Source organism: Psammomys obesus, unplaced genomic scaffold (assembly GCF_907164565.1).
Source record: "Psammomys obesus unplaced genomic scaffold, mPsaObe1.curated_primary_1811, whole genome shotgun sequence".
Classification (NCBI taxonomy): domain Eukaryota; kingdom Metazoa; phylum Chordata; class Mammalia; order Rodentia; family Muridae; genus Psammomys; species Psammomys obesus.
The window spans coordinates 21,025,821-21,041,967 of NW_026593286.1; the positions used below are offsets into that span (position 1 = coordinate 21,025,821).

General features: G+C 39.1%; 1 protein-coding gene across 2 annotated transcripts in view; it reads right to left on the minus strand.

Annotated features, from left to right (window-relative positions):
• Spag16 (sperm associated antigen 16) overlaps positions 1–16,147 on the minus strand; it is a 912,250-nt gene that overhangs the window by 467,723 nt on the left and 428,380 nt on the right. For both annotated transcript variants that reach the window (XM_055617071.1, XM_055617070.1), the window contains one exon: positions 4,905–5,090. In XM_055617071.1, coding sequence (XP_055473046.1) covers positions 4,905–5,090 — 186 coding nt within the window. The remainder of the gene's footprint in view (positions 1–4,904; positions 5,091–16,147) is intronic.

Consider the following 16,147-nt stretch of genomic DNA (forward strand, 5'->3'; position numbering starts at 1 on the left):
AGCTGCTTTTCAGCTTCTTTAGTTCTTTATATATACTGGATATGAGTCCTCTGTCAGATAAAGGGTTGGTGAAGATTCTTTCCCAATCTGTAGGCAGTCACTTTGTTTTGATGACGGTGTCCTTTGCTTTACAGAATGTTGTTTTGCTGTATAGAAATTATTGGTGCAGCCATTGGGAGGCAGAGGCAGAGGCAGGTAGATCTCTGTGAAGTTGAGGCTGGCTTGGTCTACTAAATGAGTCCAGAACAGCCAGAGCTGCTAAACCATGTCTCAAAAAAAAAAAACAGCAAAGCTGGGAAATTAGCACTTAGATGGTCATGTTTCTAGTGAATGTGAAAGGAGAAAAAAAAAAACTAAACAAAAGTGATGCTCTGCTACAGCTTTCTGCCCACCAAATAACTGAACCACACCTTCCTCCACCGATAAAGTATTTGTTGATGTTTTCCCAACCTAGAAAGGGAAACAACCCCAAATCCCCTTCAGCCACTGCATGTATTCCATAGTCTATGTTGTCTGGAGAGTGCTGAAGCTGTTCCAATGGGGTCAGAGTGGTCACTGATGTTGATCAAGTAGGTAAAAACAAAGCTTTCTGCTGAGTGCTTACACAAACAAAAGGTATAATGACAGGGCAAGGAAGGAACAGCAGCTGTACAAATGGGAAGAGAGGAAAAGAAAGAAGAAAATCAAAATCGCCTGTTTTGTGAATTGCCTTAGAATCTTAAGAAAGCAAGTGAAGAAACTTCACCAAGGCACTGATGAAAGTTCCTTAAGTGAAGCCTGACAGGCTCACCAGAGGAGAGCTTTCCCACTGATTCGCGAGGTTCATTTTGTGGCTTTAGGGTTTGTTTTGTGGTTTCCTAGTGTAAATCCTGACTTTATTTTTTAGCAGGTTCCTCCTTGTTAATGGATCAGGGCTGTAACTGATGCAGATTCTGTGCTCTACCTTTTCTTTGTGACTAGGGGGTACTAGAAGTTCACTTCCTTTGGATATGCATTTGGGAGCCTCAAGGACTATTTTAAGAATGAGTGAGTTGTTCTCTGTAGGCTCATTGTTTGTCAATGTGATTCTCTCACAAACCCACTTTTCAGATAAATTTGCTTCTAAGTAACAAAATGCAGTGAAAATAGCAAACATGATTCTTAAACTCTCTTTGTTTTCTTTTCTCTACATAATTTCAAGGGCATCTGAAACAACACATGGAGAATTAAGGACATTGCAATTATTTCCCATCATTTGAGAGGAAGAAGATGTTGAATTTTACAAGTCCCCTATTTCTTTCTATCCCTGATAAAAACTGCAAAATTCCTGCTTTTGTGATGTTAAAGCAGCTGAAGCAGCTATACTCAAACATTTCTGCTGTTTCAAACCCTTTTCCTCCAGCTCCAAGTTGAGCAGGTACATGATTTGCCTTACAAACTCCAAAATGACAATGTGATAAAGCTTCTTAGCCAAACACAGTTAGTTACCTTGGAAGAAAAAAAAGCCAGGAGTCTCCCAGAGTACCTGATCCAGTATTATGGAGAACAGAGGCATTGAAAATTCTATGATTGCCATAAAATTGCTACATCTTTAAATTATTTATAATCTCATTGAGGGCGGTGATTGACTCTGAAGTTCTCCTTATGTCTGTAACATAACCCAACACTGTTAAGTCATCTTGTGAACACTTACTTATTAGTGCTTTATATAAATGCCTACAAAAAGGAACCTAAGTTATTTCCACAGCTGACCGAGAGCATTTGTAATACTCCTACCCAATTTTAATTTTTATATATGCATACAGGATAAGGTAGCAGGTTGTAACATAGCTTGAGTATGAATACGGAAGGTAAAAAGTACTACTCTGTACTATTAAGTACTTGCAGATCAACTCTTTATTCATTCACACAAGTGAACAATCACATGCCAAGCGGTCTGCATGTGTGTGCGTGTATGTGTGCACAGGCAGGTGTGGACATGTATGTGTGTGTTTGTACATATGAGGGTGTGGCTATGTGCATGTGTATGTATGTATGTGTTTGTGTGTTTATGTGTGTGCACTCATATATGTGTATATGTGCATTGTGTGTGTTTCAAGTGTGCATGATGCTTAGCGACTCACCTCAAAGGGTTTATTTGAAAACTGAAGTAGGAAGCAATGATTTCTAACTGAAGCAATGCATCTGTCACTTCATATTGTGATGTTTGAGAAGACCACCAACATATGCTAGAGAACCTTTACAGAGTGAGACTTTACCTAGATTGGATATTTTAGATAGTTTTCATGGAGTCTCAGTGTTGCTCAGCAAAGATGAAGCTTTACCTGGAATTGTATATAGGTTATGCTTCACAGTGACCTAACATTTTGGTGAACAGCCAAATAGATGATGATGACATGTATCAGCTCAACACCTTCTGTCCTTAAGAACTACATGCCACCCAGAAAAAAAGGAAGCTATACAACAGGACACAGCTCTGTCAACACCCAAATGACTGAGGCAAGCAACCTCCCCCTTAAGTTACTCAGCCATTTCCAGCAGCCTGTGAGGTTTTAAAGCAAGACTCTCACAGTTTAAATATATCTATATGATGCTGATCCTTCATGTTTTTCTTATAACTCTGAAAGGCATATCAACAGTTGCTCAGAAGCAATCAGTAACTCACTTTACTTGCCCCTGAGTGCAGTGCTGCATGCAGCTTCTCAGGCCATATCATTTCTGTCATGGGTGATGAATTTGATTGTGGTCTAGATATTGATGGGAAATTTCAATTTAGAGAATTTTGACATTAATCAAGAGTAATTTTGATCCTCTATGTCAATAACTACAGGGCATCAATGAGATGGCAGTATTTATGTCAAAGTCAAGAGGAAAGTTGTCATGTCACAGTGTTTGAAATTATTCTTAGAGGGATGAGGTTGAATGGGAATCAGTTTCAAACCTGATCATAGCTGGGTTTACACGTTCTAAATGCTTAGTAGGTTTAAAATTAAAATGAAATACAATGACTCAGTATTAAAAATAACTATGAAATATGGTCATACAATATAGAAGCATAATAGAATTAGGAATTTTTATATACTATTGATTACTGTAAACAACATGATGCCCAACCAAGAATCAAAACGATTGTCCCTGTTTTAGGTAGGATTATGCAAAAATGTATCATTCACAGCCATGCTTTCTCACATGGGATATGCAAAGTTCATTTAGTTGTTCTTTTATAACCCAGACAGATTATGTTATTTATCTTCCTATATTTAAATTTGTCAACGTCTAGTAATGGCTGGAAGCTGCTCCCATTACCTTCACGATCAAAGCTTAGCAGAAAGGACTGTCAACTATGTAAGTTGTTTACTAACTAATAAAAAGAAAAGAGTGCTAAGGAACAAAGTTCAATCAGGGAAGATCTAACAACCACAGCAGTGAAATACTAAGACAAATAAGGTAGAAATGATTAGTGCTTAACTGCCTAGCCTTTACAAAATCTTTGATTTCATCTCTCCAAATCACACAAAAAAAAAAAAAAAAAGAAAAAAAAGAAAGAAAGAAAGAAAAATTGAAGAGGTTTCCATAGATTGAATGGCTGAAATTAGACCTCAGAGAAGAGATCATTTCTATGTTTGTGATGGGGATTCTCTGACTAGATTCTATAGTCTGGGAGAGAGGAGGAACACCGACGAAGAAGAGGTACCTGCTAGCTGAGGTTTCTCTGACTATATGGTGTCCCAGTGTGGCTGTTTCTGTAGAAATACACCTGTCACTGGATTCTGCTGCTGTGGTGAAAACAGTATTGTGGTCAGGATAAAGTCAGTGGGCTGAGGGCAAGGCTACAAGATGCCCATGGGAAAAGGACAGTAAGAAGGAAGGCCCCTCCTCCAGTCAGACTCACAGTCGGCTGCCTGTACCAGCTACTGGCAGACTAGAAGAGTCAGACAGCAAAGCCACAGTGAGGTTTACAAAACCCAGATGCTGCTGCTGCTAGGAAACAGTGTGAAGGGAAAGGAGCTTAAGAGCCGGGGTATCAGTTTACATGTGGAATTTAAGATAGCCTTTGAGGGACTCTTCCCATGAATCTTGTGAATGGCCACAAACACCTAATTGCCCTCTGCTCTTAAAATGCTACCCATAACTCAGGATGGATGGAGGACAGTTGTTTAAGGAACCAAATTGTATGTGTAAGTCTGTCTTCATGGTAGCTCCATTATTTTAGTTTAAAATACATTATATGGGATACAGGACTATTCCAGGAGGCCTCTTCCATAATTTGGGACCTGGGCATTGTTTCAACTCAAAATCTGTCAGATGACCTCTATGCCAGAACAAGATATTTGATAACAACCTAATGCACCTTTTCTTCAACTTACTTGTCTATTTAACAGATTATAATACAGTTATTGATACTGTAAATGAAACAGATGTGTGACTTGAATTAAGATAAATCTAAAACTTCTATATCTATAATTTCTTACATTTTGTGAATTACTAAAAATTATTAGTTTGGGAAAACATTCCAAAGTATCAATAAAAATTAAGTATAAGTAAAGTCCATCAGATTCACAACTACCAAACCTCCTTCTGCTATACAAAGGTACAGCAACTCTGTGCAAATCAGAGCAAAGATTCTGCTTAAAATAAGTGTTCATTTCTATCAGCTCTTAACAAACAGCTTCTGCTTGACAGACCCTAATCTCTTAACACGGGCTTGACTTATTCCAGACACTCAGAAAGGAATTATTATAACAACAGAGATCAATAGAGTTAGAAATAGATTCCATAAAAATTATTTAACGTCACTCTCTGTAATCTTAGCAAAGAACAGGTTCTTGCAGTGTTTCGCAGTGGTGGCAATGAGGGAAAAGATGTAACTCTTCTCATGCAAATGTGTATCAGTACAGATGGGCAATACTTAAAGTCATTCTTACCTATTGATGTCCCAGATTTTACTAGTCATGTCCAGTGAGGCAGAAGCCACGAAATCACCACTGGAGTGCCATGTGCAGGACCATACTGCGTGGCTGTGTCCTTCAAAGGTTAACAAGCATTCACCAGTTGAAAGGTCCCATAATTTAATTGTGCTGTCACCACTTGAGGTAGCCAACTTGGTGCCACTGTTTTCAAGAAAACAAGAAGACGATTTGTTTTATAAAAATTCATTTTTTTGTGAACTATATGTGCATTAATATATATTCGTTTGCAAGTACTAAGTACACATATTTACATATAGTATATATATATACATTATTTTGAATGATGCAAGTGTTTAATTGAGGCTTACTTTATTTACACACTTGAAAGGCTACATTTCATGATAATATTTGAGTCTAAATAATTATTTACTCTGATTGATTAGGAATTCATGCTATGAGATAAACTGCTACTGTGTAGCTTTTAAATTAGATCTTCTAGAATGTTCATGATTAATTTACCAAAACAACACTTTCTCTTTTTGCCTGAGTTAAGTTCAAGGTTATGTGTTACACTGTATTAAAAAGGAGACTTCAAACGAAGACCATCTAGATGTGTTAAGACCCTTTGAAAACATAATAAGGAGAACGCTGTTGTCATTGACCTGTGTAACAGTGATTAAATTCTTCAAGAAGATGAGGAATGAAATGGTTTCTTGTGCTTTATCATTAAAATGAGACTTTTTAAAGGTACTGAGTAATTTAGGATGAGTCATTGGATTTTCTATTAAGTTATTAGCAGATATTATCAAAGTTGTGGCTTTCAAAGAGTAGACACTAACCCCAGTTTAAGGAACAGTGGTTGTCAATGATCAGAAGCAGCTAGCGCTTCTCGGGGTGTGGGAGCAAAATATCAGCTGCAAGCAAACTACACTTTGATCATCTCTGTGTAAACTGACCTTGAATATTCTTTGTGTTCCCTTAGTAGGGTTCACACACTGAATGACAACGGCCTGCCCCTCAGACTGTGTCATCCTGGAGAAACATCTCAGGCTTGGACAGTTGGGATGCTCAGAAAACACCTTAGAATAAGTATCATGCATGAATGTGTGGATAAACTCACACTATGAATAGAGAAGGAAAGTATATCTACTGCAGCTTTCCTAAACCAGCATGATTCCTAACTCCATGATGAACACTAATCCTTATTCCCAGCAGTAAGCATAGATCTCACCCTTTATCAAGGAACCTTCATTATGAAGCAGCAGGAGAGCATTACAGAAAGCCACAACTAGTCAAAATGAGAACAAGTGACAGCTTGGTGTCCACCCTCCCCTGATATGTCTACAACACAACACCTGTGCCCAAAACAGAGCTCAGGGAATAGTATGGAAAAGAGGGCAGAAAGACTGTAAGAGCTAGAGGAGACCAGGCAATCAGTGGAGAAATGGTGTCTTATGTATGTAAGGGGGAGCTAACATCTATGGCATCTCAACAACATTGCTGCCTAAAGATGACCTGAACAATTCAAATAACAGTTGACATCTCTAGACGAGGAAAACCTCAACAGCGTCACTCCTAGATAAAGACTATGGGCAATTAACCACTGCTAAGAGTCTTTCCTAGGGACGAGCCCTCTGACTGGATGGCCCATATCAGGTGATCAGCCCTAGAAACATGTACACGCAGGCAGCACTGGATGGAATCAGGAGGTTATCTCTGTCTGTTTATTTCTTTGTATGTGTTTATAACAACAGTGGTTAAAGACAGGGGAGCTATGGATATTGAAGGGATTGGGGAGTAGGCACAGTAGGTGGGGAGGGAGGAAAATGATGGGAGAAATGATTAATTATAGATTAAGTTATAAAAAAAATGGCAAGATCAGGGAAGGTATTTGACTGCTAATAGTGAGCTTCTTTTTATTTTAAGTAGGACATGAAATTCTCATTTGTATGGGATAAATCGCCAGCACTGGCAGGAGATCTTAAAAGTGCTGCAGACATGGTTGATTATGTGGACTGAAGATATTCTCAATAACGTCAGAAAGGATATCCTCTTACTTTTCAAATTAGCATCACTGAAGAGCTGTCATATGACAGCCAGTGTTTCACAGTTAGATAGAAAATAAATGTAGCCTTTGCTTCGTAGCAATTGTTTGTTTATTCATGTACTTGCCAATTATACATTTAGTTTTTAATACTGAATACCAAACAATAGAAAATTGCATTTGTCCAAAATATTTAAGCAAATATAAAACAATTCCTTTCTTTTCTATAACCTGGTTCTGATAGGCAAACAGGTTATCAGGGATCAAAGTCATCAGAGCATCAGAATTACTGTTGAAATTTTTTTGCCAATAGCTGAAGAACTCTCCACATTTTCATATACTTATCTCCTAATTCAAAGAACAATGGGGATGTTGTATTTTCATTTTTATGAGTGTCACAAACTGGCATTTAATAATAAAAACAAATAATATTTTTAAGTCTTAAAAATTATAGCACATGGATATAAACACTTCTAAATGAAAAGAAATACAAATCTTTGAGTATGTTCTAAAATATTTTCACCTTTCAAAATCTGAGTTTTAAAATACTAAATACAGTATACTTCTGGTTCTTGTGAAAATAGAGGAAATTCCTAAGGGGAGAGTGTGTTTAAGAGAGAGAGAGAACATGAGATTTTTTTTCAGTAACGTTGCTGGTTTCTCCAGCACCCTGTCAAATCCCCAAGAGCAGCCAAAACCTGCCAAAAGAGCAGAGAAGATATTCCCTTTGTTATTAAGGTCTATATGTTGAAATCTCTAACTCCCAACATATTCTCATGTAAAATGTTTGTGTACCACTACCTGTGTGGCCACAACTGGAGCAAAGAAATTAGACAAGACAAGGTGATACATTCAAATGTTCAGGTAGCTCATTACGTTCAGGCCATAAGCAGAGGAATGGGCCAAGGGAAACACTTATTTTCTCTGTTTCTTTCTTACTTTTTAAAATATGGTGTGTGTGTGTGTGTATGTGTGTGTGTGTGTGTGTTGGAGGTGTACCACTGGGAGTGGGCTTTGGGGTTTCAAAAGTCCGTGCCATGTCTAGAGTCTCTTCCTCTGCCTGCTGCGTGAGGGTAAGGACGTCAAACTCTCAGCCACTGTTCCAGCACCGTGCCTGTCTGCTTGCCACCAGGATGACTAAAGACTCGCTCTCTGACACTGCAAGGAAGAGCCCTGATAAATGCTTTTATTTATAAGAATTGCTTTGATCAGGGCATCTCTTCACATCAATAGAACCTTAACTAAGATAGATGGATATGCCGCATGGTTTGAATAAGAAAGGCTCCCATAGGCTCAGATGTTTGAGTGCTTAGTCACCAGAGAGTGACACTGTTTGAAAGAATTAGGAAGATTAAGAGGTGCGACCTTGTTGGAGGAAGTGTGTCATTGGGCATGGGTTTTGAGGTTTCAGAAGCCATGCCATGCCCAGTCTCTCTCTTTCTCCTTGTGGATCAGGATGTAGCTCTCAGCTTCTACTTTTGCACCTGACTTCATGCTGCCATGCTCCCAACATGATGCTAACAGACTAAATCACTGAAATACCATGAGAGGCACAGTTATTTTGTTTTATGGGAGTTGCCCTGGTTATGGTGTTTCAACACAGTGACTGTAACCTTAACTAAGATAATACGGGTAAAATATATTTTCTGTTTTACTCAGCTCATGAAATGTGTATATTGGAAAAACCCACATTTAGTATTTAAATTATTTAAAAAGTATTCAGGTATATTTATGATTCATTTATAACAGCCTTCAAACATTAGGGCACATTGGGGAAGAAATGTCAACAAGTTTCTTATTCCGTTTTTGATATAGAGTTAGAGGACTGCTTCATGGCCTTGCAGAATGAGAGCATTTTCTACTGGGACAGAATAAATACAACATAGTGTATGTCTCTGGTTCTCCCTTTGCCCAGGGGTCATTGGCCACTGGCTCATGATGACAAAGGGAACAGAGCGATGAATGGTGATCAGATGGCCCTGTACAATGGACAAGACTTCCGGGAGTCAGCTTCAGAGAGACAGCTCGTTTTATTGTTTTAGGAGTAAGGTACAAAGGTCCCTAAGTCCACAGGTGGGAAGGACTGACTGGTCACACAAGTACCTAATTATCACACAAGCAGGGAAAGGGAGCATCACCGGCAGGAGGCTCTGTGCTGGGTTATCCTCTGAGCAAAGTCAGGCATCTGTGCCTAGAGATGGGCCCCATATAAGGTCCGGCAGAGAAGGGAAGCTCTGCTGAGAAAGGGTGGCCTCCAGTTTGAACAGGCCTCAGAGAGCTATCTGGATATGGTGGACTGTGACCTTAATAGTAGGGTCTTCCAACATGCATCTACACAGAGCATGGTCTTCATTGGTTTTCTGAAGTAAACATTATTCTTGTCAAAGTGTTCTTGCTATAGTTTCCAAATGATACCCTCTTGTTTCACTAAGAATCCAGAAGTAAGCTAGAATCACAAAGAAAATAAAGCAGGAAAGGCAGAACTGGGAAGAGAACACAGATTCTGGCCACAGGAGAGGCTATGGAAGAACAGCCTCTGCCTGTGTCCCAGGGGTTCAGGGAGGGGTGTGATTACAGAGAGGGGCAGAATTTAGAAAGGAATGCAGAAACACAGAAAGAGAAAACATTTTTTGTGTGTGTGTGTGTGACAATGATAAAATTCCAGGAATATTCACAGTAAATTTCCATTGAATTCTTTTCTGCAGGACTCTAGAAATGTCCTTTAATATTATGACAATGAGAGGAGCATTAAACAGCCATTAAACATGTAAGATAGCATGGCAAGAGTGTAATATCAACATGCAGAGTAAGAAAGACATATTTAATAAAAGAATGCAACATGTTGGTGACAAATCCAGTCTTCCAGCACATATATAAATACATGTGGAAGGGCAAATATGTTTTGATATGTCTTTGACCACATGCTATCTTATTCCAGGCTTTATTTCTTTTTTAACTGGAAGTTCTCACAAATAAATCACATGGACAAAACAGCAGCACCCCATCAGAAGGCCTGCAAGCTCCATACCTGCTTCTCATTACGACCCTGATGCAAAGCTTTGGGGGGAGGGTAGAAAGTAAGTCTTGTTCTTATACCTACAATAATATCAATCCTAAAGCAAATAATATAGTGGAGGGTAGGAAAGCCAGAGAAACTGACATGCTCATAACTCCTTACCCTTGTATCGAGTGATAAGCTACTGATTTTACAGGAATGCGCTTCTCAGATTTCTTTTACTTTTATGTGTGAGTGTTTTGCCTACATTTATGTCCATGCCACACATGCATATCTGGTACCCATGGAGGTCAGAAGAGGATGCTGTGTCCCTGGAACTGGAGTTGCAGGTTGTTGTGAGCTATCATATCGGTACTGGAAACTGAATCCAAGTATTATGTAAGAGCAGTAAGTGATCTTAACCACTGAGCCACCTTCCCAGCCCTACTTGCTCCTCCTCCACTTTAGGATCTACTATTGCCTGAGGAATTCTGTTCGTGGTATATGCAATGAAGAAAGAGGGATTCAAAAGAAATTTGGTGTGTTGATATAGTACAATTGTTGTCATAATAAGACATCTTGCTACACAAAACAAAAACATAGAGTGACAAAAATATTAGCCTGTTTTCAATTCCATATCATATTGATTGTGCTTTTTCATATCATCTTGTATTGATGCAATTGTTTAGGTTGTAGAGTGAAAAGGAAGCTGAAAGTCTGGTTTATTTAATTTTAAACATATCAGGACTAATGCTGTTGCCATGGGAATAAGATAGAGGGGTCAGTGAAGATTCTTTCCCAATCTGTAGGTAGTCCTTTTGTTCTGACCACAGTGTCCTTTACTTTATAGAAGCTTTTCAGTTTCATGAGGTCCCATTTATTGATGGTTGTTCTTAGAGCTTGTACTACTGGTGTTTTGTTCAGAAAGTTGTCTCCTATGCCAAGGGGTTTAAGGCTCCTCCCCACTTTTTAAAAATTATAATCAATAAAAAAATTAACAATGTATTAAAAAGTTAAAAAGAAAAGAAAAGAAAATAGGCAGGGCAAACACTACCCTGTGCAGAAAAGAAAACTTGGAACTTAAATGAGAGCCTTAAATGGTAGTCAGGGTCAGAAATGCATCAGCTGCATCAGCTCTAAAACAGACAATTTTTTTATTATGTAGAAATATGTTTTAAATTTATTTATTTTTATATTAATCACAGGTTATTTACTTTGTATCCCAGCTGTAGCCCCCTCCCTCATTCCCTCCCAATCCCAGCCTCCCTCCCTCATCCTCTCCCTGCCCCTTTCCAAGTCCACTAACAGGGGAGGACCTCCTCCTCCTCCATCTGACCATAGCTTATCAAGTCTCTTCAGGACTGGCTTCAATGTCCTCTTCTGTGGCCTAGCAAGGCTGCTCCTCCCTCATGGGGGAGGGGTGTGGAAGAGCTCGCCATTAAGTCCATGTCAGAAATAGTCCCTGTTCCCCTTATTAGAGAACCCATTTGGACACTGAGCTACCATGGGCTATATCCAAGCAGGGGTTCTAGATTATATCCATACATGGTCCTTGGTTGGAGAAACAGTCTCATGAAAGATCCCTTTGCCCAGATATATTTGGTCCTTGTGGAGCTCCTGTCCTCTCCAGGTCTTACTAACTCCCCTTTCTTTCATACGAGTCCCTGCACTCTGCCGATAGTTTGGTTATGAGCCTTAATGTCTGCTTTGATACACTGCTAGGTAGAGTCTTTCAGAGGCCCTAAAACAGACCATTTTAATGCCAAAGTTGAGCATGGTGAGGTTGGAAGGCCTTGCCCTTCTCCCTCATTCCCTCTGCCTTGCTAACGACCATTAGACTACATTCCTAAAGCTAGACATTTAGGCCTATTCCCTTATTTGGCCACTTCCTCCTCCTGAGGCTGACCATCAAGGTAAAGCTATCAATGCATTGAAGTCCAGCAATCAAAAGCCCCTTTGGTTCACCTAATTAACATGCCCAATCAAAATAGACTGTTCCTAGAACTCATTGGCACAGGAGACAACTTCCTGAAGAGAACACCAACAGCACAGTTCTAAGAGCAACAATCAATAAATGGGACCTCATGAAACTGAAAAGCTTCTGTAAAGCAAAGGACACTGTCGTCAGAACAAAACAATAGCCTACAGACTGGGAAAGGATCTTCACCACTGACAGAGGGCTGATTTCCAGAATATATAAAGAACTAAAGAAGTTAAAAAGCAATAAATCAAGTAATACAATTAAAAAATGGGGTACAGAGCTAAACAGAATTCTCTGTAGAGGAATATAGAATGGCAGAGAAACACTTAAAGAAATGCTCAACATCCTTAGCCATCAGGGAGATGCAAATCAAAACGACCCTGAGACTTCACCTTATACCCATCAGAATGGCTAAGATCTAAACTCAATTGACAATACATGCTGGAGAGGATGTGGACTGGTGGGAACGTAAACTTGTACAACCACTTTGGAAATCAATCTGGAGCTTTCTGAGACAATTAGGAATAGCACTACCTCAAGATACAGCTGTACCACTCCTAGGCATATATCCAAAAGATGCTCAAGTATACAACAAGGACATTTGCTCAACCATGTTCACAGCAGTGTTATTCGTAAAGCCAGAACCTGGAAACAACCCAGATGTCCAGCAACTGAGCAATGGATTCAGAAATTGTGGTACATTTACACAACGGAATACTACTCAGCAATTAAAAAAACAAGGACTTCACGAAATTTGCAGGCAAATGGTGGGATCTAGAAAAGATCATCCTGCGCGAGGTATCCCAGAAGCAGAAAGACACACATGGTTTATACTCACTTATAAGTGGATACTAGACCTATAAGATAGGATAAACACTCTAAAATATGTACACCCACAGAAGCTAAATGAGGAGGAGGACCCAGAGTAAGATGATCAATCCTCACTTAGAAAGACAAATGGGATGGACCTTGGAAGTAGGAGATAACAAGTAACAGGACGGGAGCCTACGGCAGAGGGCCTCTGAAAGACTCTACCTAGTAGTGTATCAAAGCAGATGCTGAGACTCATAACCAAATCTTGGGCAGAGTACAGGGACTCATATGAAAGGAGTTAGTAAGACCTGGAGAGGACAGGAGCTCCACAAGGATCAAATAGATCAGGGCACAGGGGTCTTTTTTGAGACTTATTCTCCAACCAAGGACCATGCATCGATGTAACCTAGAACCTCTGCTCAGATGTAGCCCATGGCAGCTCAGTATCCAAGTGGGTTCCCTAGTAATGGGAACAGGGACTCTCTCTGACATGAACTCAGTGGCTGGCTCTTTGACCTCCCCCCTTTCCCATGAGGGAGGAGCAGCCTTGCTAGGCCACAGAGGAGGACATTGCAGCCAGTTCTGTTGAGACCTGATAAGCTATTGGAAGTAGAGGAGGACCTCCCAATCAGTGGACTTAGAGAGGGGCAGGGAAGGAGGGATTGGGAGGGAATGAAGGAGGGGGCTACAGCTGGGATACAAAGAAAATAAACTGAATTAATATAAAAAATTTAATTAAAAATATATATACTGCTGCATCCTAGCCCATCCTAACCCAGACCTCCCTTTTTGCCCTTGTTAAAAATTAGACCTGCAAGTTCATTTGCTGCTGTTTTTCTGCCTGAGGCAGGAAGCAAAAACTAACTTTTCTTCCCTGCTAAATAAAAGATCTCACTTTGAAAAAAGAAGATGATAGAGGGGTCCTAGAAATCCCTTTAAGAGTTTAGAAACTAAAACATTTGGAGTTCATTTAATCTTGTTTTTCTGATATTATACAGTCTCCTGAGTAGTTTATGTCATTACCATATGTGTATATATATGACAACAAAATAAATTTTTCCTGTAAAACATAACCTTGTCTAATTAGAACATTTTGATGCTTACACATAGTTAAAGACTATTTTCATTGTATAGATAAAATTTATTTGGGCTTTCTGAAAACTACTACATTTGAAACTTTCTTTCATTTAAACAAAATGCATTAATAATGTTATTTAAGAATTATTTATTATACATAACATAGCAGATAAAGGAAAATAATCGATGTTCAACAGATTCTATAATACCCACCCTTTTTTAAACAAAAGATATGAACTAGAGCCACAGTCCTCACAAAGACAGGCTAAACCAGAGAGACAAAATCTTTGCTCTCATGAGGCTTCAAATTGAAGAGGACAGTGAGGGAATCAAGTAAGTGAGTGAGTTAGTAAGACAGCCTCAGGTGACTCACACTTTCCTCTGGGTAGGCGGCTTCAGGTACCCACTGTGTGAGCCAAAGCAGAGGAGAATCAGGCAGCCTTGTAAGAGCAGAGGAGAATCAGTCAGCCTTGCAAGAGCAGAGGAGAATCAGGCAGCCTTACAAGAGCCAGAGCTAAATGTCCAGGAAGCACAGGGCACAGATCTAGGTACAGGCTCTGAGGCAGTCAAGACTTGATCAAGAGGATCAAGAGGATGGTAAGGGGTGGGAAAGGGGGAAATACTGGAGCAGTGGCCTGAGAAGTAAGAGGAGCCAACCACAGAGGTCTTTGCTGGCCCTCAGTTATAAAGATATGTGAGAGGCCATCCATGGGCTGAGATTTTACCCAGGAGATTTATTGATTCATGTACTAGCTGATTAAAATTCTGCAGATAGAATGCTAGACAACTCAATCCATCTTCCTCTGTTGTAGCAGCACAGAAAGCCATCTTCCCACAGGGCAGCCATGGATCCTGTCCAGTGCTAGGAAGCTATGACCTAGCCCTTCTATAGCTTTAGTCTCTCCTCCTCTTCTACCCTATCACAAAGGGAATCTTTGAAAACCTCTTTAAAGTTATATCTTCAATACTTTACTTCTCTGGCATTACTTTCTTTTCCTTCATTTCCTTTCTTTCTTTCCTTCCTCCTTCCTTCCTTCCTTCTTTTCTTTCTTTCTTCCTTTTTTTTTCTTTCTTTCTCTCCCTGAGGGCAAAATCTGTTTCCTTGTGTTTGGAATGACCAGTTATTTGACTATACCTTTTCCATACTAAATCTCTATAAACATGTTTGATTAAATTGTACTTGTGATTGTCTTCTCTTTTTTAAGATCATATAATATAATGTAATATAATATAAAGTATATTTTATCAAACAAAACTAGCATATCAGAATTTAACAAGACAAACAAACAAACAAAAAAAGATTCCTGGTTGTGTGAATGAGGGGAGGTCTCTGTTTGTTTTGTTTTTTTTTTTTTTTAATACCACTGCTTTCTTCTCCTCTGTAGCATTTAACATTATTGCAGGAGTCTCTTTACTATAGAGCAGAGAACAAGGAAGGTCTTCACATTTCAATGTGAATGACATTTTATTATGTATTTTATAGAACTATTTTTATTTTTTTCTATTTTTTTTTACAATTTATTCACTTTATATACCAATTGTAGAGCCCTCCCTCATCTTCTCCCAGTCCCACCCTCCCCTCCTCTTCTCCCCCTCCACCTCCCCTAGTCCACTGAAAGGGGAAGTCCTCCTTCCCTACTATCTGACCCTGGCCTTTCAGGTCCCTGCATGTGTCAATGAAACACTCCCACTGAAGCAGTTGCTTGACAAAGTGTTACCTAATAGAACCATATATCATGCTGTGGATTCAGGGGTGAACTGCTTTGGGGAATTTCACAGAAGCCACAGAATAGCTTCAGGAGATTTCTTTTGTTGACAGGTAAGTCGTTAGTGAATTCTAAGTAGCTTTTCACTGATAGAAAAGATTGAAGTCAGTTTATGTGCATTGTCTATGTCAACTCACTTCTGTATTCATTTTAGTTTACCTATCTTAAGCTATCCTTCACCTTTCTATCTCTCAAAAACAAAACAAACAGACACAAACAAAAAACAAAAAAAAACATCACAACCAAACCAAAACAAACAAAAAGAAATTCCTAACCTTTTAAAGATTTCAATATCCTTTTGGATTTAAAATATAGTTTAAAATTCACAAAATGCACTATTTTTTTTAGGGATACAAAGATATACTCTTCCTTCAATGACTTCATGCACAAATAAGCTGTGTAAGTATATAACCAACTAATTCTAATATTGCCTAAGATTTTTAACAGATGAATATAGAGGCTGGAAATGAAGGGACAGAGAATGGACAGGGATGGGCCAGGACAGTCTTTAAGAGGTGAACACATTTGAACAAACTCTATACACATAAGCAAGTGTATGCAACACAAAAATAGGAGATTAGA